The 15,207-nt window shown below is 33.9% G+C and overlaps 1 protein-coding gene across 1 annotated transcript in view; it reads right to left on the reverse strand.

The window, feature by feature from the left end:
* The window catches only part of LOC129229237 (laminin subunit alpha-like), a gene marked incomplete in the record, with an annotated part of 161,277 nt that overhangs the window by 84,102 nt on the left and 61,968 nt on the right, over positions 1 to 15,207 (reverse strand). The window contains 10 exon segments of the mRNA XM_054863502.1: positions 1,547 to 1,875; positions 2,163 to 2,292; positions 2,423 to 2,626; positions 2,701 to 2,871; positions 3,903 to 4,349; positions 5,678 to 5,899; positions 8,189 to 8,340; positions 9,423 to 9,546; positions 11,300 to 11,559; positions 13,947 to 14,105. Of these exon segments, the coding sequence (XP_054719477.1) occupies positions 1,547 to 1,875; positions 2,163 to 2,292; positions 2,423 to 2,626; positions 2,701 to 2,871; positions 3,903 to 4,349; positions 5,678 to 5,899; positions 8,189 to 8,340; positions 9,423 to 9,546; positions 11,300 to 11,559; positions 13,947 to 14,105 (2,198 nt within the window).

Below are 15,207 nucleotides of genomic sequence, written 5' to 3' on the forward strand. Positions count from 1 at the left end.
TAAAACTATTATTTTTATATAAAAATATCATTTTCTTAAACAAAGAAAGCAACATGCTATCGTGAAACAGAAAATTCAAAACAGAAAAGTGCGACTCTTCGCTGGTTTTCCTTTTTTTAACCAATGCAGATTTTTACACTGTTTCAAACAAAAGCCTGAATTTCAGCTGAACATGAAGCCCAATATGATTTGTTGTTGTATCATCTGAAAGCCAATGGAATGGGCCAGTTTTTGGTAGATTTGCCCGATTGTAGCTCTTACGGTTGTTTTTGAAAATGTCGATTAAAAATGTTGGCACCATTTTAATTCTGAGTGTGTCCAATATTTCAAAGCTTGTAGCTCTCGGTAAAATGCCACTATCTTAATGCGAAAGGTATCATTTTGTAGGATTTAGTCTGCTCTTTCCAAATATGTACTTACTTTCCTTGTATGTCCTACAAGAATTTCAGAAATCGGCCGTTTTCTCAGAATTTTGCATTTTTACTCATTTTCCTTAAATTTACCAAAACTCGGTTACGGTTAAGGATTGGACACGATAATGGGTGGTTCTATGCTCCACTTGGGCTCATCAATCACCCCCTTTCGTATGGCAGATTCGATCGAACTCACCCTATATATATATATATATATATATATAAAGGTTACTTCCCTCTCTTGTTTTTTTATTTTTTTTTTAATGATATATATTCTTTAAATAGGAAAAAGAATCGTAGTCGTTTTGCAGAAAATTAAATATAGTCAATAGCTACTAGAGGAAAATAAGCATTTGATATGCTTCATTAATAACTAACTTGAAGCTTTAATAATTGCCGTTTTGTTTTTGTTTAAAAACAATTCATGGCAAATTATTCAGAATTTTTCCACCGAATTCCGGGGCTCGTCAATTTTTGCACGAATATATGACCAATTCCAATCAATTTGGATCTTAACAAAAGATTGATTAGAACTCATTTGCAAGCTGCTCAATTTTGGTCTGCGTACCTCAAGAAAGATATTTCTTTAATGCTTCTAAAAAGAGATACTAGGCTAGTAAGAGGACTTTCAGACTTCGGTATCTATTAGATTTAAAAGGTAACGTATAGTCTCGGGGAAAAGATGAATAGTTAGAGTAAAATATGATTCAGTTTTTTAAATTTATGAAACTTGAAGATGTTCATGGGCTAAATTATTTCATGGAAGGAAGGACCAGAGACCCTTGTTTTAAACTATTTAAATCTCAGGCTAATCTGGAATTAAATAAAAATTGCAACTTTAGTTGGCTTGTAAGCAATAGGAATACACATACAGCTTAGAAGAATCTGTAACGAGCAAGGAGACATATGTATTTTTAAAAGAGATATTGATTTTCACAGGGGGGCTGATAGATTAACAAAAGCAGCCTAGCAGGGTCCAAAACCTGTTGTTGGTCTTCACTTCTGAATTTCAACTTAAGAAAACCAATAATTCTGGAGTAGTTCAGGAAAAGGTTCACCCATGTAAAAAATAAAACTCGCGCCTGGTAAAATATCCTTTCATGCAGAATCAATCACATGGGTAAAAATCTTACTTCGCATCCAATCAGAGGATCGAATCCATAGGTGTAGGGGACACAAACATCGCATCTGTCCCCTGTGACTCTTGGAGGGCAAATGCACTGTCCAGTAACTGGCTGGCAATAGGCCGTCGATGGGCAATCGCAAGGCTTGCAGTTCGGAAATCCGAAGTACCCGGTGCGGCATTGGGAGCATGTGCGGCCGATGACATTCGGTTTGCACTGGCACTGGCCTCCAAACTCTTCGCATTCGTAACTCAGTGAACCATCTGTGTCGCATCTGCAAGGCAGCGCTCCGTTGTTGTACTCCGACGTCAGGGAAAATGCCGCTTCTCTACAAAAACCTGTTGTAAAGACAGTGTTAGTCCACTTACGTTATACAAGAATAGAGTTGGTAAATTTTATTGCCATTTATTTATTTAAGAACAGTAAAACCTGTAAAGAGTTGTTGACCATCTAAGTACACAAGCTTCAATATATTTCAAAAAGACAAGAAAATGCCTTTTTGTGGATGTCCCCACATAGTTGCCCAAACAATTAACAGAAAAGTGATTAGACCTTTTCATTTTGGTGAATTCTTTGAAGAAACATCAAATTCCTCTCCCCATCTAAAAAAAAATCGAAATCTTACCTGAAACATCTGATGGTAATTGAAAACTGTTTTGCCCACATTCAGTGATGAACTTTCCGGCTTTGTCTTGTCTTAATGGAGTTAACACATTTTCACGGAATTGTTGAGCAGGAATAACTAACACATAATCCTAAAAAAAAAAAAGAGGGAAACAGGTTTTCTTTTCGTTAATTTTTAAAAAGTACTTGAAGCATTTTGTGCACCAAACAATACTGGTCACTCAAAAAAAAAAAAAAAGAAGGAAGTCTGAAAATACTTACGACCCACACAGTTTTATTTTCTGGCTGCTGAATTGTAAGATAAAAGTTTTGGAAAAGTTGGACAGGAGTCGGATCACTTGTAGATTTTGAATGGACAACTGTTCTACAGCCAGAAACGCTCGGGCAGAAATCGAACGTTAGAATCTCATCGTGGTATTCTCCATTTTGTACCATCACTTTAGCATCAAACTTCGGATGATTTGGCTGAAAAAATAATTGGTAATTAATATAGTATCAATAATATATCTCATTAAATCAAATAATTTTGTGTCTCTTACTTGATAATAATGAACAGCGATGATATAAACACCAGGTGCTGGTACAGATCCCTCTAGATCTACAAGGTTGTCATGTTCAGCTAGGTTTACCAAGCCGATGTCTTCGTCAAAAACACCTTCAGGTAAATCAGTGGTTTTCCTGTTTTCATTGGGACTTGATTCGAATTCCACCTGTGATAATATGATTGTTAAAACCAACAAAATCTATTGGTATGGATTTAAATGAATGGAAAGAAATAGTTTTGCACTAAGAACTATTGACAGAAAGCTTTGCACTGAGATGTATCTGAAGTTCACCAGCTTTTCAAAAAGACAAAAATGTTTTGTAGCTTATCTTTTACAGTGATAAAATGGAGGTTTTTACAAACTACTAATGTTTTACAAGACTTTTGTTTCATTACGGCCAAAGCCAGCTAGTTCATAGTTCTACTACTTAGAACAGAAGTTTCTACCGCTTACTCTATTTCTTCCGGTTAATAATAACTAGGTTGCGCTTCGGTTGTTTTAAAAAATTTTCATCACTATTTAATGACTTTATTTTTGAAGAATGAATGCATTATTCCTTACTATATATGTATATATAAGTAATAAATTTTTAGATGATTCAGAAATAAAAGTTTAATTCAATCAAACCATATAGCCCTGTTTAAAAATCAGAAAATAGTCTTTATGATAAACTGACATTAGATTAGTTATAAGACATAAATCGGAACCGAGAAATGCTTAAGAAAAGATACTAATACAAGTATGTACGTGCCACTTATGGATTATATCTCAGAAAATGCGGTACACATCCTCATTAGCTGAAATCTAGAATTTTTTACCTTTAAAATTTTCAGGTTTTTTTTTTCTCTCCCTCAACTAAGAAGTAGTCTGTAGTCTTTTTCAAGAATCTGCGAAGCACGTCTTGGTGTTTTCAATACCATGCATTCCCATATGTATTCTACTATATGACAGATAAAACCCTAAATCGTAGTTTAATTAGCAACACGTCCACCAGCTTAAGGCTAAATGCCGTTTTCTTCTTGTGGTGCTTCTTGACTGGAGTCGGTTAGAAATTACAATCAATAAGCAAAACAAGCTACTTCACCTTAGCAGACATAGGAAAAAAGTGGCGTTTGGCCCCAAGATGGCGGACGTGTCGCTACTTTTAAGTTTAGATCCAGGGCTTTAGATTCAGGGAATCCCAGACAAAAACTTACCTTCGTGGATTCAGGGACAATTGGGTATTCGGTCTCAATGCAACTTTCATCTTGTTGTACGCAAAGGGACTGAGGCACAATGTAATCCATTTGCCACAAATCGGCAGGTACCAGTGCCACATTATCAACTGCCAGATTCGCTTCTTCAGTGAGAGTGATGACCGCCGTGACGTAGTTAGAGTCCAGGTTGAATTTGGCAACTTCTCCATACTGATCAACCACAACTTGGCGGCACAAAAACGAATAAGAGCAATCGTAAAAGGTGACCATCCCCTTTTCCATTTTTTCGGTCGAAGATAGTTCGACTGTCGCAGTCGCACCTTGTCCGTTCTCCGGGGTGTGGTAAGTGATGATCATTACGTGAGGTTCTGGGCGAGATAGCCTGAAGTCCAAGTGAAGCTTTTCTTGTTCTTTGTCTAACCAGGCCATTCTCTGAGTCTTGAGTCTCTGTTGGAGAGACGAAACAATGATTTACGGAAACCTCATTTTAATTACGCACACTCAAATTATATGGATTTCATCAAATAAAACAATGCTTAGTTTTTTTATAGCAAAAATAATTAATAAAATTTCGCTTGGTTTAAGGGGGTCCGGGACACAAAAATCGTCAAGTTTTGCAATTTTTTTTTAATCATGTGAAAAATTACTCCGTTTTTTTCCGCTTAAAAGGACGTTTCTATCTTGTTTCTATCTTAAATAGAACAAAAGATATAATTATTTTTGTTGCATGCACCTAACTAATGTGTACTTAACTTTAAACGCGTTTTTCTCCATGATGCAATTTTTCCCAATTTCTTGCATTCAAACTCTTATAAGTCAGGAACTGATAAAGATAAAGTAATGAAACTTGAAGCATATCTTTTTCAAACAGTTTACTTTAATTTTTATTCGGCGAATTAGAAAAATACGTTTACTGCAAAAATTATGATTTTTTTTTTAAAGTATCTTCGAATTTTTCGAAATTTTTCTTCAAATATTTTTTATTTTTATTGAATCATTATTTTTAAAATCGCCGAATAAAAATTAAAGCTTAGATATTTGTGCGTAATTTATTAAAAAAAATTGAAAATTGATCAAGAATATTTTGAGTTATAGCAATTTAAAGAAACCCGATTTTTTAAAAAAAAAACTAATTAAATTTAAATAAATTTTTTTTTTTCATATTTATGTTATGATTTTGCTTATTAAATAAATGGTGAATCAGTGCAAAAAATTTCAAAACTCTAAAGTATACAATAAAAAATTTTTTTAAATGTGTCCCGGACCCCCTTAAAATGGTGGCGCACAACCATTTTTTTTTCCAGGGCCACACCTTACGCTAAGATAAATATCGCGGGCCAAAACACACATAAAATTAAAATGTATTTAAATCTTTTTAGATAGCAGTGGGGGGGGGGGGGAATTAAGAAAATTGCAAACTAAGAATTGTTGTTATCGATATTTACATAATTATTTTATTGATGCCGAGTTTCCATTTATTTTTTAGAAAAACATTTCTGAATATTTGTCGTCAACTTTGCAATAAACATTCGTAATCCCGAATGAAGATAATTAGTTGTTTTGAAAGGTTTCAAAGTATCCCTTTCGATTTGTAACATCGAACATATCAACGAGTCCTATGGATCAGCTTCGCAGGTCACATATGGTCCGCGGGGCCGTAGGTTGAGCACCACTGGTTTAAGAATCAAACAGCTTGATTCTTATTTTGCATAGTATCTGCGCGACCTTGCTCATATCATTCTGATCCAACATTACGGAAACATTACATAACTTACTCGTAAAACATCTTCGTTGTCGTAAACATTTGTATATCGTCGATCATCTCCATCGGGGACATACCCGGCCTCTCCTCGAACTACAGAAGCATCTGCAGGTAACGGGGGGTGAGCAAAGGAACGACAGAAGCTGCCATCGTCATTGAGGTGACAGAGGTTTGAAACATCTTCTTGTAGAAGGGTTGCTTCATAGTACGATTGAGGCAATAGAACCATATAATCCTGTAGGAGACAGCAAAACGAATGAAAACTTTTACATAGGGTAGAAACTTTAAAATTAGTATTAAGATACATTAAGACTGTTTTAGTAAGCCATTATATGTAGGTTTAGCAAAATTTAACTTCCAAGCTTGTGAACTGTAAAAGACTTTTAAAATTTCGCAATACAGAATATACCTGTACTCAAATGATTTCCATCAATACGTTCACCTATTTATTGGTACCTTTTTTTTTAAAGTGCCGTCAATTAAAAAGAATTCTTCACTTTAATTGACGATAGCAAAAACTATGTACCCAAGGAAAAATATCACCCCCTGTATCGAGTTAGCATCCATTATACAGCACATAATTTTCTCTAACTGTACTATCAAACGCAATGGCAGTTTTCAGTGGCAACATCGCAAGTGATTGCAGCAATTCTTGAAGACCAATATGAAGTAGGGGCAGCTTTTCTAGTTTTGCACTTGAGCAAATGAACAACCTCAGAAAAACGAAGGAAATCTTTTATGAAAAAAATTAAATATAATGAGGGAAATTTTTTTAATAAATATCCTTATTTTTGTCAGTTTCTTGGATGACGCTCCCCTCTTTTCAATGCCCTAATATATCGCTTCCGTATAATGTTATAGGCTATGCCTGCTACCTTTCATCTTACTCGATCGCTAGAGCGAACGGAAAGACACTAAGCCAAGACCTTTTATTTGAAAACACAGATTTCAAACACGTTAGTACGCATTAAGAAGAAGAAAGTATGTCTAACGAAAATAGAAGTTAAATGTTATGTTTTGATATAAAACAGACAGTGGCCAAAAATAGAGCCAAGAAAACGTTGTTTATATTGTTTGGACTGTGACAATATTTTCTATTGAAGTTTTTTTCTCGGTTAGACCTCTTACACACGAGGTGTTAGTTGAATCAACTTTTCGAAAATGTTGTCTGTCAACTACGTAGGTCAGTCAGAAAAATAGTTGCATTTCTTCGTCAATCTGTTCCATCCAAGACAATTTTCATGAAATTCTGTGACAATACTTCCGACATGTACCTTTATCGCATGACATAGCGACTTCCCCAAGACAATTTCAGTTTTTGTGATTATCAGTCGCAAACATGTCTCGACAGCTGCAAGTAGCGTCCAAATTGGAAATGCGTGCAATGATTCAATTTTGTGGGCAAAAAGGTGCAACTGCACTGAAATTTATGTCTGCAGCATGAAGTTTATGGTGAAAATGCAATGTCATATTAAGCTATCGTGAAACGGTGCAACATGCTTGAGAATGGACGTACAGATATTGACGACGCTGAGCGCGAGGGAAGACCAAGGTTAGGTGGGTACCTTTCAGCGCCTGACTTCGATGTTTTTGGTCCCATAAAACAAGAACTTTCAAAACGATGAACGACGATGTCATTCGGATGACGAAGTGAAAGCTGCAACCCAACAATGGTTATCACACATTAGACAGGATTTCTTTGCAGGAGGCATCGAAGAACTTGTACCACACCTCCACAAATGCTTAAATAACGGAGGTGGTTACGTTAAAAAGTAGATTTTGAATGGAACTTTAAAATAACAATAAAGTTATTCTAAAATTTCAATGTTTTTTTTTTGTTTTCTTGAGCAGTGCAACTAACTTTCTGACTAAACCTCGTAGTTGACTGGCGTGTTCCGTTGTGTTTACACGAGGCAATTTAGTTGTATCAACTCTTCTTTCAATAAGTCGAATTTATTCGGGCAGCTGCTCCACCACCACTATTAAAAATTAACTGAGTTGACTCAACTAGTTTACTCGTGTGTATATCCACGATTATAAAACATATGATATGCAGCAGTGTTCATTTAAAGTGAAGTCAAGAGAATCAAATAAACATTTCGTTTTTGCGGTGATTCCGCTTTAAAAAGTTAAATAGTATGTGAAGAGAAACTGAAGTTATATTATAGCCATAAAATCGCTATATACGACTTCGCTATAAATGGGCAGGAATTTATAAACTTCTTAATTCACTTTTTAAGTTCTAATTAAAACTGAATCCCATATTTAAAACAATAATAATGAATAATAAAGCGTTTTAAACTTTAAAAATTATAACAAAAGTTTAAAAATATCTGCATTTCAGAAATCTAAATTTTAATTGCAACCAATTCAAATCAAAAGGTGCATTAAAAATTACTCATAGTTCAAAATTAAATTTGCTTAGAAAATGCATCCCATTTAAACTGAATTGTATTTTATAGATCTCCTTACAAATCAATTGACACAAATTATTGATAAACTGGTTTGAATAAATGTAAAGTACCAGAAAGAGAGGTTTTTCGATTCTGATGGAGACGGTCCACCTGCCCGGATTCAGGACGAACGGAGACGCGACGGCTCCCTGCTTCCCGGACACTTTCATCAACCTGGGCTTCTGGGTGGCTTCGAACACCATGTCTGTGCTCTGCTGGATGTCTGCGATGGAATGAAGTTGGTACAGTTTATACTGCGAGAAACAATCAAAGACACTTCGTTTTCTGTTGTCTCTGATTTTTAGTATGTATAGTAACAGAAATATGAGTACGCTTTTTAGAAAACTTTGTAAGTGCCTTTCTGAAGGAAGAGATAGTGAAATAATGCTGTGTGAAAAAAAAAATGGAGAAAAAAAATAACGGAATCAAAAAGGAGAGGGGGGGGGCGAGAGGAGAGAGAAAGAAAGCAAAAAAAGAAAAAGAAAAATGAACACATAAATATTAAATAAATAATGAGCAAAAAACAAACAGTAAAAGGAAAATAAATAGATAATAAATGAAAACAAATAAATAATTAATAAATAATCAGTAAAGGGAAAATAAATAGATAATAAATGAAAACAAATAAATAATCAATAAATAATCAGTAAAGGAAAAAAAAATAGATAATAAATGAAAACAAAGAAATAATCAATGAATCAACAAAAAACAACAAATAAATAAATTTCGAAACAATAAACAAATAAAAAAATTCGGTAGTAATAATAAATAATTAACTTATAAATAAATAAATACATAAATGATAAAATAAAATAACAAATTTAAAAAATATTAAAAACTACTAATAAGTAACAAATAAATGCACAATAACGGAAAAGCAAACATTATTTCATTTAAGAATAAAAAACAAAAAGACACGGAAAATAATAATTGATAAATATTTCAAACTAAAGTTATGTAGTTCTGATAGTAGTTTGTTTATTTAAAAGGAAAGAAAACTAAATTTTGAAGGAAGTATACCCAGATCTGTTAGTTCGTTTTTCTTTCTAGTGGAAGGCAAGAAATTTTTATTTACTCTTCCATTACAATGTAATGTAAGGGTAAATAAAACATGTATAAAGTGGTGTTCAACGGTGATCAATATAATGAATAATTTCACGAACTAATTTTGCTGAATCAATGATTGCAAGACAAGATTTGTTTTCAATGCTGGAAATATTTCGCAAAATGTGTCTACTTCAAACAAGTGGCGTCAGGACACAAAAAGAAAGAGAATTCTTCCCCAATAGATGAAATACTACGTACCTCCAAACGTTTCCGGGGAGAATGTTATTGTTCCATAAACATTTTCGCCACCAAAATTCAGATAGTGAAAATATACTTCATACAGACTTGGTTTCTCCACAAATATGTCCAAAAGTACTTCTTTCTGTAAGTAAAATAAAGGTATTACCTTAGCAATAATGATCTGAAAAAACTAAAGTATAGGTAAAAGATTTCTTTTCAAACTTTTATTCTTATTTATTAGAAAAATATTATTTTCCATTTGTTTACAGTTAAGAGTTCTTTTTTTTTTTTTTTTTGTGCAAAATTTAACTAATGGTAATTTTGCCGAGTGCAAGTAAAGGCAGTAGCTACAAAATTTTCATTTTTTTTTGCATTTTTGAGAAGTTTTTTCCTTTATAATCCCCCCTCCCCTACTTTCTTTCTTTCAAATGATACTTAAATTATCATTGTTATATATATATATTTTTAATTTTTCATTTTGTGGCTGTTATTATTTATCGCCAGTTTTTTTTTTTTTTTTTTTTTCATTTTTGAGAATCAGTTTTATTTATTTTCCTGATTCTTGGTAACTATTATTTCCGTATTCACTAATTATTTCCTTCACCTCAGTTCAACAACTTTTTAATTGTTTGTTTAAAAATTTCCTTTTTATTTATTTACTAGCTGTACCCCGACGGCTTTGCCCGTAGTACAAAATTAAATGGTCATTCCGTTCGCCTGTGTATTTACAAATAATGGATGATGAATTTCTCGCCAATATGGCCATGTTAATTTGCTCTCTCATGTTATGGTATGGTATAGTTCGTTCAAGTTATGATAATTTGCTTGATAAAATGTTCTTAAAATTGGAATAGAAAAATAACAAAATCGAATTTTCGAAAAATCACTTCGAGGTGCCCACTCCTATTCACGAACTCATTTTGTGCCAAAGTTCATGAAAATCGGCAGAACGGTCTCGGCGTTATGCGCGTAACAGACAGAGATCCAGACACACATACTTACAGCTTCATTATTAGTAAAGATTACTTTAATGAATCATATGCATACATAATATAGCTTTATTTTGTCTCTCCTACAAAAACTGATTTCATTTTTACATTTCGCTAAATTATGCACTTAAAACCTGGGCCGCAGAGACAGAGTAGAACAAAGTTTGGTGGAAAAAAAAGTCGGAGTCGGTCATTTTCTTTCAGAATCTGAAGAAGTTGGAATGATTTTGGAGTCAACTAGTTGAAGTCGGGGGCTTTAAAAGCCCATGAGTCGGATTCGGTTAACTTCACCGTTGGGTTCTGGTGCCCCGCATAAAACTTGGCGATTTTAGTACATTGTTTTCTTCACTCCCACTTTCACATTTTTTTATTGGTTAGTTTCGAAGTATTCTTTTTATTTTCCTTTTCATGAATACTACTTATATACATTACATATCTTTATTTCTATTATACTGTCTGACCACGGATTGTATAGAAAGACAAACATCCGTTGTACAGTCGGAAATGGACGAATCTATTATTTTTTAGCGATGCCAGCTTCTGCAGAAGCAGAATCTCATTCAAATGAGCGGAATACCGGCATCAAATTTTTACTTTTCTCCCTCATTCAGACAGATTCGTCTTATCTGGACGTTTGAAAATTCCATACAATCCGTGGTTGGACAGTACAAGAATTGATTTTAATTTTACACTGCGTTAAATTTTGCACATGAAACTAGTCAATTTAATGGCAATACTATTTTTTTTTCTAGAGCACTTAGTTTCTTTTTAAATCAAAGTTTCATTTAGGTCTTCTTTCGAACAATCAATACTCAGTAAATGTTTGAAAAATATCCTGAAAATGGTTAATAAGGCATTCTACCCTTTCTTATTAATAATTCTTTTGAAACTTTTAATTCAACTCACTTGAAGGACATCAGAAAATACAGCATAGCCTCGCCAAGAAAATCCAGGGAAAACGTTTTCCTCGTAACCGTAGCGGACTTGCGTCCCGACAGAAGTACGACCGTCTTCGATTTCAAATTGATGCTGGAACATGGTAGGGAAAAAGTGAGTCTGAAGAGGAGAATCGCACCTTCTTCCACTTATCCTTGGCCGACAGGCACATTGTCCACTGTCTTTGTCACAAACATTGTTTACAGATCCACCTATGTCGCATCCGCAATCTGAAATAAATAAATAAACAAATGTATACTCTACTGCAAGTTTACTGGACAAGGGAGAAATAAGCTGAGACTGGAAGGAACAAATAGCTCCTAGCGCCTTGTCCGATATATTCGAATAAAATTACGCTCTTCACTTTAGAAAGCGGATTAGTTAGTTAAACCCACGCATACGTAACCTTTTTTAGTCATATTTTCTGTCAATCGTTAAATATTTTCAATTTTACGAGCAAAGCAGCGCGGAACATTACATCCGTTTGAATCAAACGCGCCAGCCAATAAAAGCTTATAGACAGGTGGCGATCTCCTCTTATTCGTGAAGCAGGTAGGGTAGGTAGCTAGTAAGTGTGACGTTTTATCTTTTACCTCGGTTTTTCTTCCGCCTCTCGTGACGCCACCGTCAACTTAAGTTGCAAGCAAATCCGATCATGTCCAACGAATAGTCACTTCTGATTGGCTTTTAGGTGTCATGTGATAGTGATCGTAATTCCTGGGTTGGACATGGTCGACTCAGCCATTCATCCTTCAGCGGGTTAATAAAATGAGTACTAAGCGTGCTTGTGAACTAAACCCTGGGGGTTCCGCGTTCGGCTGAACACCTAGTCGGAACACTTGCCTTGCGCCCCAGAGCTCTTGCTCTGGAAGACTGAAAGGGGCACAGTTTGCCTTGTCCCTCTTAGGCTGTTGCGCCGATGGGTTTGGTTTGGATAGTGATCGTAATGAGGTTCTCATCCTTCTGTTTGTTTCGTAATTTTTTTTCCTTAACATTTCTAAACGCGTACTTTATTTTTTGCGATCCAAGCCCCTTTGTATGACTGAAAATGAATTAAATTGAGAACTTTTAACCGTTAAACAAAAGTCGTTTTTTTTTTTTTAGTATACCTAAACCTGTTTTTTATGCGGTCTTTTTTATGCGATTTTGTTTTTGGGGGCGATTTTTTTGTGCGAATTGTTTTCGTGCAATGTATTAAAATTTCAATCAGATTGGAATTCAAGTGACAAAATTATTTTTAAAACGAGTGCAAGGCAGTATCTTTAAGTGACGACACAGGCACTCCGTTGAGAAGTCACTGTGACCTCCCAAAAAAATTTCCTTATTCGGGAAATTTTGTCCGACTACTAGGCACAAATTATCATCACTTGATTTATTTTGATTTCGTTTAAAGATTATTTTGTAAGTTTTTAAATTATTTTCTATGTGAGACCTTTTTATGCAGTCCCTATCCACCGCATAAAAACAGGTTTGGATGTATTCATGGAATTATGTTCAGTAAATTATAGAAATATCTTATAATAAGCGCTATCGCAATGCTCTTTCTAATATGTTAAGGTTTACAAAAATCTATTTCTTTGCGTTTTAAGTAAAGGAGGAAGGAATGCTTCCTTCCTTTTTTAAAAGCTTCTGCTAGTTTCTGTAAGCAACAAAATTGCGTTTTTTTTTCTTGTCTTACTTTTATACTTTTAATAAAAAATATTTAAACTTTAACTAAAATTGAAACTTCTTTAATTGTATGATATCGGTTTATTTACTACTGATTCTGATTTAAAATGCTAACATTTCTTTTCAAATAAAAAAACCTCTTTTATTTATGCTGATTCCAGGAAGAAATATTTACTTTTTCTTTCGTTTAGAGTTTATACAGTCTACGTTTTTGCTTTGCTGTTTGATTATATCATTAATTTGCGTGTTGCATTTTATCTATGATTAATTTTGTGATAAATGTCATATTTACTCATAACCGAATTGTTCAGACGAATATTAATTTAATAAAAAAAACAAAGGTTTTGAAGGTCAAAAGCTTTAAAGTTTACTACTTTGACCCGATAAAGGTAAAATTTCAACCTCCATTGGTAATAAAATCCCGAAATAGAGCCGCTATATAAGTAACCTTATCACAAAAGTAATGAGACGGAAGTGATGTCATAAATGGATGAGCATTTCCCGACAGCGGTATTTTTACTTTGAGGTTTTCGTTAAAAAGATCGGATCACTAATTGATCGGAGTTCACTTTGCTCCCAAATCGGCTGAGCTACGGTATCGTGATCGCTTGGCGAATTAGGCGATAAAAAATTGGTGGATTATTTTACATTTCAAAGTGACTGTTAATGTAATTGAATGCCTTTTTTATTCGTAATTGTAAAAAATTTTTGAAGGGTGCATACGCATTTTGGTTGCAGAATATTTTTTATTTTATTCAGCGTGGGGGGGGGGAGGGCATTTATTCAAAGAACTTTATTTAAATTTTTAGCTCGAGCATCGCTGTACGTGAACTGCTACACTGCTAGTAAAGAATAACAAAGAGTAAGATTATAAAAGTTATTTTCCCCTTCAAAGAAGATGTTTTTCAATTCTTCAAGTCATGATTTCAAGTTGCTCATCTTTACTTACCTTTGCATCCAAATAAATCGTCGCTGTCAAGTCCAAAAGTGCCATCTTTGCACTGCGAGCATTGGCGAGATCCGACGTTGGGTTTACACAAGCACTGTCCATTGGTCTTGCCGCAAACAGCGATACCACCAACGGTTCCTCCCAAAAAGCAATTGCAATCTGTAAGTGGTTTGGGAGAGTTAGCAACAGATTTCGAATAACAATGAAATAAAAGAGCGATACTTTTTGCCCTAATGCAGCTTATGATGTACATCATACGCCATCGAAAGTTTAATTTTACGCTCTTAATTATTTTAGATTAAATGCATTTGAAACTATTCAATGTGTCATAATGCATAGCTTTAGGACAAGCTGGTAGATCTTCTGCTCTCAAACCTCTCCGCATCTTTGTGAATTGAACATTGAACTTCAACTTGGTAATATTTATGAAATTTGAATTTTATATAGGAATTTATATTAGGCTAGAATTAATTTCAGTTAAAAATATTTAACAACATTCAGCTATATTTTATCCACTAAATATATGCTTTAAAAAATTAAAATGTAATACCAGTGTCATAGTATTGCACGGATAGTTTCACTATTACAAGAAAGTCAATTAGCAAACACTACCAGAATTTAAAAAGCATCTTCTGCTCTTTATACGCCTATATTTATGCATTTTACTATATTTATACACATATATGAGCATATATATAAACATTTATTTTAAAATCTTTATCAAAAACTATATTTTTAAAAATTTTTTAAATCGTTTTAGCTATGTTTTCACGAGATATTAAACTTTTTTTCCTCATGCCTATCAGATCTTTGAAAATCGGTTAGTAGTTTAAGATGAATACACTCCCTCTACTATTCTACTATTAGTTACTTTGAAGAGTGTACTATTAATGTTTTTAAATATCGAGGAGTAGTTATCCAAAAAATTTAAAAAAATAATCAACAATATCCATTTTTCAATTACGAAATTTTTAAATCCGGATTAAGTGGTTCATTCTTCTCTTACAGAATTTGATCGAATCGAATACGACCAATTGTATCTACCAATCACGTCGGCAGAAATGTTCTTTGCCCCACCCAGAAGAAAATTTCTCTCTATGCCACTAGTATACAGAATCGCACCGAATCGAACAAAATCCAGTTGAATGAGCTCCTGATGTGAATCTTCCACTTAATTGCATAAACCTTTTTATCCAGCATTATGTAACTTAGGGAAACCTCGTTATAAACCTATTAAGACATTGAACCCACTATAATGAAA

This window comes from Uloborus diversus, chromosome 9 (assembly GCF_026930045.1).
Source record: "Uloborus diversus isolate 005 chromosome 9, Udiv.v.3.1, whole genome shotgun sequence".
Lineage (NCBI taxonomy): Eukaryota > Metazoa > Arthropoda > Arachnida > Araneae > Uloboridae > Uloborus > Uloborus diversus.